At 40.5% G+C, this 17,704-nt stretch overlaps 1 protein-coding gene across 1 annotated transcript in view; it reads left to right on the top strand.

Annotated features, from left to right (window-relative positions):
- LMTK2 (lemur tail kinase 2) overlaps positions 1 to 17,704 on the top strand; it is a 254,965-nt gene that overhangs the window by 195,371 nt on the left and 41,890 nt on the right. The window contains exons 10-11 of the mRNA XM_086940730.1: positions 6,136 to 6,285; positions 8,806 to 11,800. Coding sequence (XP_086796856.1) covers positions 6,136 to 6,285; positions 8,806 to 11,800 — 3,145 coding nt within the window. The remainder of the gene's footprint in view (positions 1 to 6,135; positions 6,286 to 8,805; positions 11,801 to 17,704) is intronic.

Genomic DNA, 17,704 nt, shown 5'->3' with positions numbered 1-17,704 from the left:
TTTGTCGCCCTCATTGTTTGTTTATTTATTTAATTTATGTATTTTGTTGTGAGAGTTTATTTGTCTGAATTCAATCACCAGATTTCCTGGACTACCTTAGATGTGTGTGTGTGGAGAGGGTGAGTGGGAGGAGGGGTGTCTGTAGCAATGTAGGACCAGTGAAGGGTGTGAGACTCAGACATGAATTTGGGGGAGCATGGTTGAGCCACAAAAAGCATTAAAACAGGGAGGTGAGAGAGCAATTGAGGATTTAGACATTTAAAAGGGCAAGCACACAAGATCGAGAGGAAAAACACATTTACTCCCGCAGAATGCTGAAAGAAAAAAAAATAAAGTACCCTTTCAAGCGGTGTCACACATCCATTCCAAAACATTGTAGAATTGCTGTACTTCATGGGAGGGACTAACAAAACCAGAGAAAGGAAAGCCAATGATTAAGAAGTACAGCGATAGCAAGAAAAAGGGAGAGGGAGAAAGTGAGAGGTCAAAGCAAAGAGGTGACAGGATGGATGGCAAAGGAGACCCCGGCTATCCTAACTGCGACAGAGATCAGAGAGAGCAAACGAGCGCGTAAGAAGGAGAGGGCATTCGCTCGACACTTGTTTATGATCACATGTAATTAAATTTCCAGGGAACCACATTTCCATCTCCGATCCCCTTCCTTTTATTAATTTGCAATAAATGCAATGACACTTGTATCCCAGCTCCTGCCAATTAAGCAAACAAATGAAATTGGAATGGCAGAAGGGTGGGGGGAGAGCTACCAGCAACTTCAAAAGAGGGAATGAATATCAGAGGGAGAAAGCAGACGCCATCGAAACGTGACACAGGCCCTGGTGGTTTGTAGGAGAAGAAGGTGACCAGGCAGCCTTAGGCCTCGGCAGACAAGGGAATTTCTGCCGCTGAGAAACAGGGAAGCCCCTGGAGAAAGCACGCAGAGCCGCGGGGCGCCTGAGTTGTGGCTCTGACTGCTGTAGTTCATGACGCGTTGTGACAAGAGATAGGCTGAGTGGCTCTCGGCGCTCGAACACACCACTGATGATGCTGCGGATGGAGTCAACTGACAAATTCCTACGGCGCCTTCTTTTTAGCTGGATGAAGTTGGTACCGGATGCCAATGGCAAATATGTTTGTGAAATACTTTGGAATTTTAAGCAGAATGAAAAGTACTCAAACTTTGGAAGCAAATTAGATAAGACTGTGAGTGGTGCGTGTGTGCGTGCGCACGCATCCTGCTCTTTTTGGAAGCATATACTCTGATTGTGGCACGCCCCTGCTCGCTCCCACAAGGTGCATGCCGCCACAAGCATGAGTATGTGCTTCCAAAAAGAGCAGGGCGACGGCTAAAGGTCCTCGTATGCAGCGAATGCGCGATGCGTAGGCGAGACCTAAAAAGGCAATTTATGCTTCTCGTCCCTGAGAAGTAGTCTCATTTGCTGGACTATTTAGGGCATTAGAACTGTAAAATAGCATGTCTGGTGTGTTTTAGGCTCTCTTTAGCTTCTTTATGCATGATTGAGATAATCATACCATTTTGAAACTCAGAGAATCCCTCCCATAGAGCGTCCTCGTCTTTCAATTCAGACACTTTATCCATTCTGGTTCTGATTTCCTAACTGCTTCCTGCACATCCTTATCCCTGTGGAAGCCACACATACGCCCAACTGCTCCACACACTGTACCATGGGTCACATTTTGCTTTTAGTCAAGTGCGCCTTATCCGTCCCTGCTTACTTGATTGCACAGTTAAAGGAAAACCCAGACATTGAAGCTTTGCCCATCATGAGCAGAGCTTATTTGTTGGCTAAAACATACTGTGTATGTTCCTTAATGAAATGAATAAATATAAATGAATAAAGAGCATTGAACACTCACCTGAATGCTGGTGCAAGTTTCTCATCAGGCAGAATTTGTATAGGTCTGTGTGTGTGGGTGTGTGTTTATATGTGTGTTTTATGTATGTGTGTGTGTGTGTGTGTGTGTGTGTGTGTGTGTGTGTATATATATATATATATATATATATATATATATATATATATATATATAATTACCTACTGTGTCGCTAGTAGGTAGTTATAGTTAGGACCTAGTTTCCATAGGAAAAGCATTTTTTGACTTACCTGTAACTTTGGTGTCGTTTGACCAATCTTCATGAAATTTTCCTCAAAAAGTGTCATAGTATATTCTGTGTGTCAGGGAAAGTTTGGCGGTGATCTGTGCACTGGGGATGATAAATAGGGACGCAAAATAAGGGTGGGTTTGTAATGCTAATTCCCGTAGGCACGCGTTGTCTAACCTACAGCTCAAACCGCTGGACGAAAGTACACCAAATTTGGCAGAAAGGTAGATGTTGCTGCGCGGATTTTGCTTTTTGTTATTTTGTGCAAATCCGTTCAGTAGAAAATTATAGTGATATGTCTGACCGTGGATATTTCGTGATAGTTCCGCGATTAATCATGAAAACCCGTGCTGAATGGCTGGACGCAACCTGAACAGAAAGTTGCGGCTGCCATTTTAGTGTACGAGAACGGTTCCCGGGGCTGCAAATTTGTGTGAAAGCTAACATAAGGGGTCAGGGTGGAGGTACCCTGACCCTGTGTTTGACAAATGGGGGTGTTAGTGACACAAGTTGTGTCCAAAATTGATTTATTTTAATCACATGCGATTTTCACGACGACGCGACCACCAGCACGGCCCCTACGTGTACCATCGCATGGAGATTGTGACTATTGCAACTTCATTGTGAATATTGGTGAAAAATATTTTTTAAACGTTTGTAAACTCTCTCCAGTAATTGTCATAGCCTCATGTACACACTCACAAACTCACTCAGACACTTATACACCCATTCACATACCCACTCACACACCCAGTCACATACGCACTCAGATACTCATGCACCCACTCACATACTCAATCAGGTACTCATGCACCCACTTACAGACTCACTCGGAGCGACACACCCATGTACAGACCAACTCAGAGACTCACACACCTATTTTGAGACCCACTCATATACTCATTCGCAGCCTCATACCCACTTAGAAACTCCTACACCCACTCACAGACCCACCTGGGCACTCATGCACCCACTCTCAGACCCACTCAGATACTCATGCACCCACTTACAGACTCACTCAGTCAAACACTCATTTACAGACCCACTCACACATTTATGTACTCACAGACCCACTGAGACACTTGCACACCCACTGAAAGACCCACTGAAACACTCATACATCCGCTCACAGATACTCCTACTCCCACACCCATACAGTTACTCACACACTCCGTCAGAGACCCTCTCAGAGGCTTATGCAGTCAGTCACACACTCATACACTCAGAGACTCTCACATCCACTCACGGACTTACTCAGATATATACACGCACCAACTAATTCACCCACTCAAAGACTCATACATTAACTCATAGACCCACCCAGACACTCACCCTCTCAGTCATAGGCTCACTCAGACACTCATGTATGCACCTATTCACTTACCCGCTCAGAGACATATGCTCTCACTCATAGACCCATTGAGAGAACATACACCCAATCACAGACCCACTCAAAGACCAAACAACCACTGATAAAACCACTCAGACACTCACACTGCCAGTCATAGACCCACTGAGGGACTCAAGCACTCACAGACCCATTCACAGTCATGCACCCACTCACTCACCCTGACACCTACTTAGACACTCATATATCGACTCACAGATCCAGTCAGACAATCATATACTTACAAATACAAAAAGGCACTCATGTACCCACTCACAGATCAACTGAGACTCATGCAACCAATCACATACCCATTGTGACACTGATGCACCCACTCATAGATTTACTGACACAGTCCCACAGTTTGTTACAGAATCATTGATAGACTGATGGGCCTTCTCACAGATCCACTCAAATACTTATACAGTGAATGAGAGACTTACTGATACAGTGATGCATGCAGTCATAGATTCCACTGAATGAGTTATACACTGTGTTACAGCGATATTAATGAAGTTATCAATGTTATTATAGTCATTTAGATAGTAATGTGTTTAGTGTGTTGGTTATAACCCATTTTGCATTTATAAGTTTTGAATGTGGTGGTGTCTGAAATTCACTTAATAAACCAAAGGTGACATTGGCATTATAGTTAGGAATTAGCATTTATAAAAACCTTAGACAAAACAAAGGTTACAAGGAAGTTATAGTTGGGAAATAAATTTTTTTAAAAATTCGAAATTCACTGAAAAAACAAAAGGTTACACGGACGTTCTAGTTAGGCTAAAATTTTACTCCTACAAAACCAGAGAAATTCAGCAGTTATAGTTACCTGAGCTAAATAGAACTCACACCTCCGCAATTCTCTGCTTATGACCTAACGTATTATTTCACTCACGACATGGTCAGTGACCTCACTGATGACATCTGAAATGACATCACTGATGACATCATCCAGTGATTGTGAGTGTTTTCTAAAACGTACTGAGTGTTAAACTTGTATACTAAGGTAACTCGCTGTGAAAGTGCCTGGGTAAGTCGGTGGATGCGTAAGGGGTGTATAGAAGAGTGGCTGGGTCTATAAGAGACCGTGTACATGAGTATATAGTGGGTGTGTGAGTTTTTGTAAAGGTAAGCGAGTGGGTGTGTCTGTGCGTGTATGAGTAAGTGAGTGGCTGTGTGAGTATCTGTATAGTTGACTGAGTTGGTGTTTCAGTGATTGTAACTGGTGAATCAGAGGGTGCACAGGTGGCTGAATGGGTCTTAGAGCAGATATAGAAGTGCCTGTACGGGTGAGTGACAGGGTACATGAGTGACTGTCGGGGTACATGAGTGACTGTATCAGAGCATCAGTAGGAGGCTGTATGTGTGAGCGAAGGGGTGTTTGAGTGGTTGTATTGGCGAGTGTGAGAGAGGTTGTAAGAGAAAGTATATTGTAGTCTCAGTCACTGTATAGGTGACCAAGTACATGTATAAGTAACTGAGTGTGTGAGTAATTGTATGGGCTAGCTATTGGCTGTGGGAGTGACTGTATGGGTGAGTGGGTAGGTGTGTGAGTAGGTGTATGGTTAACTGATTTAATGTGTCAGTTGCTGTATGAGTGGGTGTGTAAGTCTCTATAACTGAATCTGTGACTAACTGTCTTAGTAAGTGAGTAGGTGCATGAGTGGCTTAGTGGTTCCGTTAGTGTTTCTACGGGTGAGTTGATGTGTGACTGGCTGTATGGATGAGTGACGAGATGTGTGAGTGTATGGGTTTTGTGAATGAGTTTGTTAGCGATTGTGTGTGAGTGGGTGTATGACCTGTTTTATGGGTGTGTCAGTATTTCACTGGATGATGTCATTTCAGATGTCATGAGTGATGTCACTGACCAGGTCATGAGTGATGTACTATGTGAGGGCATAAGCAGTACATTGCAAGGGTGTGAGTTACAGTTAGCTCAGGTAACTAGAACTGCTGAATTTCTCTTGTTTTGTGCACGTGAAATGTCAGTCTAACTATAACGTCCCTGTAACATTTGTTTTTTTCAGTGAATATATTTAGATATAGTATGGGTGTGTTAGGTAGGTGTCTTTGTTGCACGAAAGGATTTGTATGAATACCAGTCTGCTTCTCGTTGAAAATATGGGCATCTTAATCCTCCACCAGCAAATCGATCATAATTGTTTGTGCTTGTGATGCTTTTTGTCTATTAAGCTCACACCATTAGCATGCCTTCTCTTCTAATGTCTATGCCCCATCTAGCCATCATGCATTCATAGTGGTATTCAGAGAGGATGCCCTTCAACCCACTGTTAAGGCAGTATTCCCGATGAGACACTCCTTTTTATTCTGCAACGCACCTCTACAAAGGCTCCCTTCCAATAAGTGCATTCATATAAAACGTTCATATCTCTTATTACTCTAGTTTCTGTTTTAGATCTCTTCCAACCTTCACAATGGCAGCTGTACCTTATTCATTTGCTATGTGCAGTATATCTGAAAGAAACAGCAAGGTCTGATGCCGACAAAATTAGCATAAACTCCAAATAACTATTATTTTTATTGTTTCAATCCAGAAATCAGTAAATGTTGAATCAAAGTTGTGTTAAGTCAAATTTGTCTTCAAAATGTTTTTTATTTCCATCAGGGCTCTTGGTGTGACTTTATGGGAACTGCTAAACGGTGCTATTCAGCCTTACTCTGACCTCTGTGATGGTGAAGTTCTGGCACAAGTGGTGAAGGAAAAACGGGTTAAACTCCCTGAACCGGAGCTAGAGCAACCTTATTCTGATCGATGGTAAAGCTGTGTTTTCTCTCTTTCATGCTTCTGAGGCTCTGACTCACACATTATAACTCAATTTAGGTTGATAATCATTCTTTACTAGCCCGAGTCTAGGTCAGTACTTCGTGTGGAATGAGTCTTTTTACAGTTTCAAGAGTGTAGGTTTTTGCACAGCATTAAAGCCCTGCCAGAGTTGGTGTTTTTTAGCTCATTATTAGCATTCTCTGCAGATGCCACTGTTTCACCTGGTATAGAGTCTTAACTACCATTCCTCCAATAGTAGCATTAAAGTGCTCTCCCTGGTAGGTAGAAGAAATAGGGACACCCAGTCTCCATTACACTCAAATCTTATATTAATAAGTTAATCAACCTACCACAAAGTCTGCTTCCTATACGTCGCATATTTCAGAAAATTCCCTGATGTTTGGCCTTGTAAGTTAATCAAATTCAGTTGAAAGGAGAATACCACTTTCAATTAGTGTATAGAGAAGTTTTCTTTTACAATGCACTAGATAAATGTTCACTGTTGGTATAAATTCTGAAACACTATGCGTACCCGGTCTACTGGAAACAAGGATTGTCGTGAGCTGTCCGGAAAACACTTATTTATGCCATCTATTACAAATTCATGCAATTTGACATCATTTATTGCCATTTTCTTTACTTTTTGACAGAATGCTTGGGAGAATTCTTATTATTATTATTTTGAGTTGTATGTAGTGATTGATAGACCTGAAGGTATCAAAGCACTTTACATGTTATTTGATAAAAGAGGAATATGGAACTCAACAGTGGGTAATGTAAATGTAACTTACAGCTGCTGGAAGCCAAAGGCCAGATGTACAATGCATTTTTCTGGTGGCAAATGGCCCGATTCACAGAATTGACGTATTGTTACTATGAACCAGTGTGTTCTATGTTACTATAAAAAAAACTAGTGGCATAATATACAGCCAATGTCCTAATATGCCATCAGTAGCTTAATTTGGCTTATTCAGTGGTTAACTATGCATTTATTTGTGAAGTCATTTAATCAACCCTGCCTCATCTAAAGTATTGTTACTAGGGACCAGTGTGTTTTTTTGTTATAGTTATTACCCCAAGCCCCCAGTGACCTCTTGTTGAAATTTTACAGTTATTTGACATTATTCTCTTGCTATCTTATCATTTTAACATAGTGATATGATACAGAAGCAGTTCAAGTGCTAGGGAAATACATGGGTTTCTTATGAAAGTAATTCTATACATAGGTCTTTGTGTATACAATGTTGTACTAAAATATGTGCTTCTTTAATTTTGCACATCCGACTTCTGTTCTGATACTTGTCTTCAGTTTTGGTGGTTTGCCCGAGTTCACGTTATAGAGCCCTCCTAAAGCACCACTTTCCTTTAAAAATACATATGCGGAATAGTGCTGTACACCTTGTATTTATTATGGGTCTGTATCATTAGATGTTACTTAAGATTTCAAGACATGGGATTTAACAAAATCTAACACATTTGGGATTCTTTTAAAATTGGAGGGCTCTCTTAAAATAATTGCTGCTTTCAGAACACGTTTTTAATCTCTTTGTATGATTAACTGAACAAAAGAAATTATGACAAAGGAAAAGTCATTCTTTTTATTCTACATCAATTACATTTAAGGATTCTACTGCAGCTTAATGGCCTTTCACCTGCCTTTCCGCGGTCCAGGCAGTTGGGATATTTATGCTATCTGGTCAACATTGTCACTTCTCTAAATGATCGATTACAACAATTAGCATCTGAAAGTGACCAGTGTTTGGTGTTTCTTTAAACCAACTATTTTGTGTAAAATCAGCCGATTATGCGGCAGATGACAGAATATGTGTTGACTTTGACAATTTCATGTCTATGCAGAAAGTTCCAACGCTGCACAGTCTGGGTTTTATAGCGTGCTGGTCATAACCATAAGAACAGCTGACCATCGTAATAGCTGTCAATACAGGGTGGATGGTAGCATGTTGATTTATGAATGCAAACAAAACCTTGGTGACATAATGAGTGAAAAGATTGGACTGTGGTATTCCAAACATAATTATACTGTTTTGACAAGTAGTACATTTTCTTCCACATCAACTAAAATGCAAGTCAGGGGCTACTAGGAAAACTCATTCAGGATCAAATGCTTCAAAATTGTTTTTGCAGCTTGGGTAACAAATTGCCCACAAGTGATGCTTTTTTGCTTTCATTATGGACAGCAGTAACAAATCACTAATATTTAATTATTTATTATATCTTTAAAGTGTAAAAACGAGTCCTCTTTGAGAGCCGTGCTTTCAATGTAGAGTACCAAACCTAAACCCAAACACACTTGGGAACGCATGCAAAATTGTGTAGCATATCTTGATCTCTCTGGTGACATTGCTATGTATTTTTGGTCCAAGGCTCAAAATGTTTGTGGATCAATTATACTCTATTTACATTTTGTGTTTTCCATTCAGATGGAAGTGTGTAATTTGGCCTGTGTTTTTCTTAAAGAATAGCTAAAAAAAAATTCTTCATTTTTTGCAGGTATGAAGTGTTGCAGTTTTGTTGGCTGCCATCGGATAAAAGAATAACTGCAGAGGAAGTACATAGATTGCTAACATACCTCCGCATGCAAAGCCAAAGGGACTCTGAAGTTGATTTTGAACAGCGTTGGAATTCTCTTAAGCCAAACACGAACAATCGACAACTTTCTGCAAACTCTGCATTTCCTATTCTAGAGCACTTTACGGCTGATGGGCTCAACCATGAGATGGACGAGGTCCTTACAGTAACAGAGACAAGCCAGGGACTCAGCTTTGAATATGTCTGGGAAGCAGCAAAACATGATCATTATGAGGAACAAAACCATACTGATCGGGATACGGATGTGGACTACAAGAATATTTTTGTTCCTGTACCCGTTAATGTTTTTGAAAAAACATCTGCAGAGCCTGTCCATGAATTGCAAGATTGTGTTAATCAAGATGACGCCGTTATAGTTCCAGGTGTACTTCCAGTTTTTGATGCTCATAAACCTTCAGGTGGAAATGAATATTACATCCAGTTAGAGGAAAATACTGGAATGGACCAGGCTATTTACAAACCGCCTTCTTCCAGTTCACACAATGATTCTCAAGTTGATCTACTTGGGAAACATTCACAATTTATAGTTCTCGGGGATCTAAACTTCGAGGAATCTAATACAGATGTAGATTTGTTTCACACTGGAGTGGAACTGAAAGATTCCACTAAACCTGAATATTTGCATGTTTCTGGTGGCCATGTTTACTCATCCCAAAGGATGCATACTAAGGACAAGACTTTTGAAGATTTGGTGATGGTTAATAATGTATTTGATCTGCCAAAGGTGAATGGTTTGCATCCTGAAATCTCATCTGCTACATCTGGTTCGAGTATTTTTGTAGAAAGGAATTTATCACTTTGTGACAATGAACATACAAGTTCTGATTACCTTAATAATGAAATAATGCCACTGTCTCATTTTGGGAAAGTGAGAAACAAAGAATTGACTGATAACTTCTTGTTTCTTCAAGAGAAGAATTTGTTGAGGGACCCTCTTCTTGACCAGGACATCACTGGCGATTTCCGGTTAGAGTTGGAAAAAGGTGGCTTCATGAAAAATATATTTACACCCTCAGATAGGAATAGTTTAGACATGGAACTCCAGTTAGCTGAAAATAAATCAAATTTGTCTTCGTTGTTTGATACATGTGGCAGTGTGAATAAAGACGTCGGCGCTGTGCTAGAACGAAAAACATTGAGAAGTAATTCAGATTCACCTTCAGACTTGCTGGTGCTTGCAGGCTCATCTGCAATTGGAACAATGCCTAGTTCAGAAACTAAAAATAGCCTCTTGCATGTAAGTGACGGTATAACATCAAACAATGAATATTCTAAAGAAATTGAAGTTGCATCAACTGATTTATCTCTTGGTTATACCAAAACACAGCACTTCAGTACAGATCTTATTCCGGCAACTGAAATTTTGCATTTAAAGACCAAGAGTAAATTTCACCAAAATGAAATTCCGCAAAGTAATATACTCAGTGAAGTAAAACATGTTGCTACCATGGATGGCAGCAACTGTGATGATCCTCTCAGTCAGCCTTTCGTTGTTAAGGTGAGCAGTGAACTTGCACCTGAAACACTAATGAGCAGCATAGAAAGTTCATGTCAGCCAGAAATTCCAAAAGTGTTTTTCAGTGAAATGCATGTAGAGCCTGTTCAATTTTCAGATACCACAAGTCAAGACAGTGTTTTAGAGGACAGTTTATCAGCACCTTCTCAAACTTTGGAACGTTCAGCTGAAACGCCAGATTCTCTAGACTCATTGGATGAGCACGAAGGTCTGGGGTCTTCAGACATCCAAAGTCCTAATTCACTTTTGCCGCCTGATAAACCTGCTGACAGTGGTTATGAAACTGAAAATCTTGAGTCTCCAGAATGGACCTCTCACACAACTTCTGCTGGCACTCCAAATAAAGACACTGTGCTAAATGGTAGAGTTGTTGACAATGTTGGTTCTCTGTCGCCTACCCCAGTAATTATTATTTCTGAAGCAGTAGATTGCTCTGATATTGAAAGTAATGAAGACAATCTTGAATTGCCCACTACAAAGACCTGTTCCAACTTAAAGCAAAATTCATACAGGGATTCTGCCTATTTTTCCGATAATGATTTTGAGCCAGAACGGAAATTGGAAGACTCTTCAAGTATGACATCAAAACCTCCACCATTGATAGCAGAGGATCAGCCTTTTAATGACTACTTTAATATCAAAGAAGACTTAGGTTATAGTTTTTTTCATAGAAATGTTACAGATCAGATACAGAGTCCGGTCAGCATTGTTGCTAGCAGTAGTGCATTACAGGAAGAGCTAGGGCTAGATAAACATTTTGAACTTCAAAGAGACATTGATACTGATGAGCAGACGTATTATGGAGAATATGACAAGGAAATGCCTCTAGCCATGCAGTATCCAGATGATAAAGATCTAATATATGATAATTTTTCTCAAGCTAAAACTGTTCACATTACTGAGGTATCAAACCCTTTCATAGACACAGATTGGACATCCAGCCCTATGCAAATAAGCTGTGTGGGTTCTGCTGATAGTTCCCCAACAGTAGATTTGGTCAATGACAAAGAATTATCATTACACAGTGAGATACCAAAGCTGAAAGAACCTGATGTTGAAGGAAAATACCTTCGCAGACTTGATGCCAGTGAACTGCGGGAATCATTAGAAGATGGCATTGATGCAGACGAAGAGGATGAAAACAGCGATGATTCAGACGATGACATCAGAGCTTATGATATTAGGAGTTTTAGCTCTGATAGTGATGATGACATAGTGCATCCTGTTCCAATTTTTCTTACGGATAAGGATGATGGGAAGGATTTGAGAAGTTTGCTGAAATTGCCTGTACCTGCATCCAAAAGACTGTTTCATGAAGAAAGGAAGGAGAAGAAGGCAGTCAGCTTCTTCGATGATGTCACTGTCTATCTCTTTGATCAGGTAATGTTTCAACTTTAGGTCTTTATCCTTTACTTCGATTGTAACTGAGTACTCCTAGTGAATTGTAATAAATTCCATGATCTAAAGTGAGTGAGGTATACCGTGATTACTGAGCAGAGTTTCTGTATTCTGCTAAACTATCTCTATCAAAGTATCATCAGTCATTTACACTGCAAAAACACCTTAAGTAAGATCTGTTTAATTTTGCCAAAGTGTCTACATTTTCAGAAACAATAACAAGTTTGTATATCTAACCTAGCTGAATGCACTCTTTTATCAGAAAAGGGAATTTGAAGGTGGTGCATCCAGTCAGTCAACATATATGATCGCTATATACCTGTAAATGTAAGACGACGTGTGTAAAATGTTAATTCAAAGTATGATTCTTGACACTGTTCTAACCATTTTAATCTTCAAAATGGTGGTCTTGTAGAGGAGGTCTGCGATTTCAGTGCTTTGACCCAGTTGTGCATTGGGAAAGGTTTGAAATAAAATGCGTATCTTACTGCCAGCTCTGAAATTGCACAAATTTCTGTAGCAAAGGAGACAGGCTACTCTCTTTCACACATTTAACTACACATAACTGAATGTTAATATAAGTGACATTGTTAATGCCATTATAAAGCATTTGAACTTTGGCCATTAAAACATTCTACCAAAGAGAGGCAAATGGAATAACCACCATGCCACCATACAGACTAGATGTGATATCCAGTTGGAAAAAGAAAGGATCCTTCACCATAATTTGACCCCCTTAACACTGCAGTGGTGTTGCAAAACGGTTATTTGAATGACCCATATGAAAGTGTGAAGATACTGAAAGGCGCAAGACACCTTTCACATGTATCTTGTTTATATTGAACATCTTCCCCAAGAGGATAACCCCTTATCAAGATGGGCTAGAGCCTTTAGCATCACATTTGAGTTTCTGAACTTTTGAGAATCAGCGTTTGTGTTTTAGGTAATGTTTCAATTATTAATTCTCATATTTTTTAAAACAGTTTCAAACACTGTTATAACAAATGAAAAGCGTAGGCCCATAGTTTCAGAACGAGAAATCTTTCAAAATAATATATTTGTGGAGGATACGTTTACTAGAAGATAATTGTAAGGGTTATGTAACTTTTACATGAGCGGACCACTGGCAAATTAGTTGTTAAACTATCATCTGGCTTATGTATTCAGTTAAGAAGGAAACTAATTGCATAAACGTGCTTTTTTTTTTAATTATCTGCAGTTTTTGTCACATGCTTGATTTTGGCCATCTGTTAAATTTAATACTTGCATTCCCTTCCCAGTACTATGCAGCACTAGTAACACTTTTATTTGAACTTAAAATGCTCCTTGGACCAGTTATGAGTATATAAATTCTGTATTCCATTTTACTAACTTGTTACATATTGCTGTCATACCATATTCTTGTAGCTTGAAAGTAACCATTCTTCAACATTCGATCTTTCCTAGATACGCAAGCTGATTCTTTCCTAGTCATCCAGCTGGACGTCCCATGATGATTGTACTTTTAGCAGACAGGCCCATTTCAATAGAGACTCACTTAAAAATTGCTTGTGTAGCCCCTCTCACCTCTTTGTAAAGACCCATACTTTAGTCAATGAGGTGACGGCAAACTGAATGCGATCCCAGAGGCTTCTTTCAACTGCAAATTGGAAGGAATAGAGTCCTATTCAGAGCTCTGCTCAGAATCCTATTTTCCTTCATTTGAAGCTACTTGATACTTTCTATACTGATAACCTGTAATTCCTAGAGCGTTTCTTTTTTTTGTGGTAGATTAGTTTTCTCTCAGGATGGAAGAATACAAAAAAAAACACTGCTTCGTTTTTCAAAGAGATAGTACACAAATATTTATGTTGGAAATTATGTTACTGGTTGAGAGGGTTGAAACCCTACTCAAGCAAGAACCACAATCTGTCAGAGTTTTACACAAGCAACCCCCAAATTAACCTGTGCTTAACCGTCTTGTAGCCTAACACAAAGTAGTAAGGCTTTATTTGGAGGCAATGTGTGCATTACTTAGGCAGCAGTTGAAACAGTAATAAAATGAAAATACGAGACAAGAAAAATCCCACACCAATCTAGAACAAGCATTTGCAATGCAATAGGTCTGGCATTTGCACAAGTTTGAGCTATTGGCATTATAAATGATAATGCCTTTTATTTATGTGTTATGAAAACCTGCCAGCGGTGCGTTAACATGCACTTTGCATTTATAGTTGTTGCTTATGATAAGCAAGGTGGCAGTAAAAGAGGCGCAGTTACTGTCAGCCTTGCTCCTCTGAAGCAAGGAATATAAGTACAAAGTGCATGTTTACGCAGATTTTCAAAACACATAAATAAAAGGTATTGTCATTTACAATGGCAATAGTTGAAACTCTTGCATTTGTGAGACCTATTTCAGTGCCCATTTAAGCTAGAAACAGGTTAAGCAGCAGATGATGAATTATGTGGAATTTACAGAAAACCCATCATTATATGTAAAATGCTTCAGCTGTGGAATCCCATCAATCAAGTGACTTTGGCAAAACCTATGCCTTGCAGTTTGCGTACAGGTCTTAGTGTTAGAAGCACTTACTGATTTACATAAAATGAAAATCTCATCTGCATGTTACAGGATGTGCTTTGCAGAATATACATTAATCCTCTATGCTGCTTAATGAGTCGTGACTAGACAAAACATAGATCTCTACAGCAAGTGCATTAACCACGAGTTATCTTACTATTATTATTCCCCGAGATTTACTGGACACGCAAAGATATCCACAGCAAGTGCCTTAAACCCATAAAATATTTTTTAATGCAGTTCTTGTGACCAATTATCGCATGTCTTTAGATCTGATGTCACTTCTTGTGATGTACCAGGCAGCGTCATGCACCGTGATGTCACTTGCAGATTGACTAACTTGGTTAGTCCCCGCAACTGATTGTTTTTGAACATGTGCCCTGATGTGGTTAATAATTTGCAGATTACAGTAACAAAAATTGTGTCAGCTCAAACAGATGAAAAAATCACAAAAAATGTATCAAAGCATGCTGCCGCACAGTGGAAGGCCCTTAGCAGTTCTCTACTGGTCACCTTTCTGTTTTATTTTTGTATTTGGGTGTCAAAGTGGTATTAATGAGGTGAAACGTTTGTCTAGAATGAGTAAGAATGCCAAAATAATGAGGTAATACTACAACATAATTCTACTAATCTTGCCACATAATTTAGGTCAACACTGCCACATAATTCCAGTGGTCAAGCCTACACCTTCAAAATTGTAAAATGAGACTATTTCTATCTCACTTGCACAGCAGCAGGTGTCTACATAACTGGATTAGATGCACAACAAAAAGCGAGTAGGTTAACTTGAAAAGCTATTGTTCTGGAATTTCCTAATAATATTTTGTATTCCATTTCGAAGAGTACTTCAGTCACTTCCACAGATTTCATTACAAGTTATTAAGGCGGTGCTTTCCCTTAAATCACGACTTTCATAAAAGACTATTTGGAAAAGTGTAATGGTAATGAAGGAAGTCATGAACACACACCAAGTCTGCAGTTACAGGTATTTTTTTGTAAAGCACATAGGAATGCCTGCAGTCCACTGAAGTACCAAACGTACGTTTAACACTTTAAAGGTGGTTTAGGATGAACTGATTTGTAAAGGGGATAATTTAAAGGAGCGTGTAAGAAGGAAGCATACGCCAGACAGAGATGAACACATGCACTACTTGGGCGCAACAAAAACACATTGTCGAGAATGGCCGGCATTGTTGCAAGTGAATGATGTGATTCAACAAGCCCTCGCAAAAGCAGATGTTTTTCACATTTAAACAGTATGTGCGGAAATTATTTCAAGTAACAAAAGAACAAACATATTCGGTTTATGTAAAAGTGTTCGCACAATACCCGATGTCCTGTACAATCGGCGAAGCTTGCTTGTATTGTGCACCTGAGCCTGTGATGCTGGCAGTTTGTATCATGTGTGTGGTAGATCACAGAGCGTGCACTTGGGGGCTGTATAACCCATGCTGTATTTTACCTTTATTATGAATCAACGGGCGTCCATAGCTCAGCAGATATTCATTCTCATTTGCACGTTAGATTTTTGCTGCCTGAGCTGAATATCATGTGGAACGTCTTCTTTTTTTTTTTTTACTCTAAGTTACTGGCACGGAGTCGGATCCCCAGGATTACGAGTTCCAGGTCCCCATTTTGGAACAGCGTTACTTGCGCCTCACTCCCAAAAGGATGGAATAGCAGCATTTCCCGTTGCTATGACTGCGCTCTCCCCTTTTCCAGGAGTCTCCCTGCTCTTCTATCAAGCAACCTATCTGCAAATATTCCAGGTGTGCCCACACACACTCATGGAGCCCTACAAAACACACAGGCCAGAAGCTGGCAGCAGAAACGTGTGGATGTTGTTTTGATAATTTACGGCGCTTTCAATAACATAAGGGAAAGAGCGGGGGGAAGAGTGTTGCAAACCTTTGTCTACTAGCTAGCATTGCATTCAAGTCAAAACAAAAAGGAATCCACAGGTAGTTTGCGTCAGGGACATTCAATAACAAACACGCAACACTTAAAGGATTACAACAACACAATCCTACTCAGAACAAGTTGGCCTGGAGCGCGCATTGGAAGAGACGCGGGAGGGCAGGAGCGTGACGCCGTGAGCGTGCACGTTGGCGTTCCCTGTGGCTTGCACGTTCACAGACCGGTGTCTGCTCGTGCACCGGTCTGTATCACTTGGGGAGGAACACAGCGACAATAAGGCTCGCTAGCTTTGCGCTGCAACGCCAGGCGAGCCCTAAAAATTTGTAAAATATAATAAATTATTTGACACAAAAACAACAAAAATCCAATCCATTGAACCAAAGCTATGCAGTTCTAAAGATTTAAGTAAAAATAGTACCTAGAAGTACAAAGCGACAACTGTGCTTATCTGGTCGTGTTGGGCCAGGACAAAGTCACAAGTTCAGGCCTACCGTGATATAGCGCGGGCCGGATCCAGGTGCCAAGTTAGGCCTGTTGAACAGAAGTAGCTTACATCCTCATTTCAAAGCGTTGCGAGAACCCACATCGAGGATGTGTCACGTTGCAGCAAATCACAGGAGCTTTGATGCGAGGTACTGTGTCACTGAGGATTCCATCAGTGAGGGCTTGCGATGCAAAGCCCTTTGTCAATGATGTGTTGCGCACCAGCGGTTCTGAAGAGGTTGCAGGGCTTGCAATGTGGAGTGCTGTGTCGTCGTCAAAGATTCAGGTGCGGAGGGTCTTGAGATGCAAAGTCCTGCGTTGGAAATGCTCTTCGCTGCAGCTGTTCCAAAGCAGAGTTGCAAAGAGAAATAAGGCCCAGCGTCAGTTCTGACCACATGACCACAGCTGGGCTGGTACAGAACCTTCAGGTCTACTTCCCAGGGTCCACGACTGGAGTGCCACCACTTGGGGATAAGACTCACAGCAGACTAAGCCCAAGTGATGTTTTCAAGGTGTTTGGAGCCTGTTTTATCCCTGAGGCTTTTGATCAGGAGGCCAGCCAACTTGGAGTAGGGTGACCAGACGTTGAGGTTTTCCCTGGACAGTCCCAGTTTTCTGTGGACTGTCTTGAAGCATTTTTTTATTTTGAGTTTTCAGACAAAGGTCGGGTAAGTGCAGTTGTAAGGAGATTTGAAAGGTATGCTGGTCTTCCACGGGCGCTTCAGAAGAATGAAAAAAACTAGCAATTCATTCTGTTTCCGTCAGCGGCACGAGCAGTTCGGCTGTATGCTCCCAGTAGAGCGGAGACAGGGTGGGAGATGGGCAGGGGCCAAATGGTGGAGGTCCTGCCATTGATAATGTTAAGTAAATGTATCCTTGTAAATGTATGTGTGCGTGTGCATGTGAACGCACATAAGTTTAATAGA

Source organism: Lissotriton vulgaris, chromosome 10, assembly GCF_964263255.1.
Source record: "Lissotriton vulgaris chromosome 10, aLisVul1.2, whole genome shotgun sequence".
Lineage (NCBI taxonomy): Eukaryota > Metazoa > Chordata > Amphibia > Caudata > Salamandridae > Lissotriton > Lissotriton vulgaris.
This window is presented reverse-complemented; position numbering and strand designations above follow the sequence as displayed.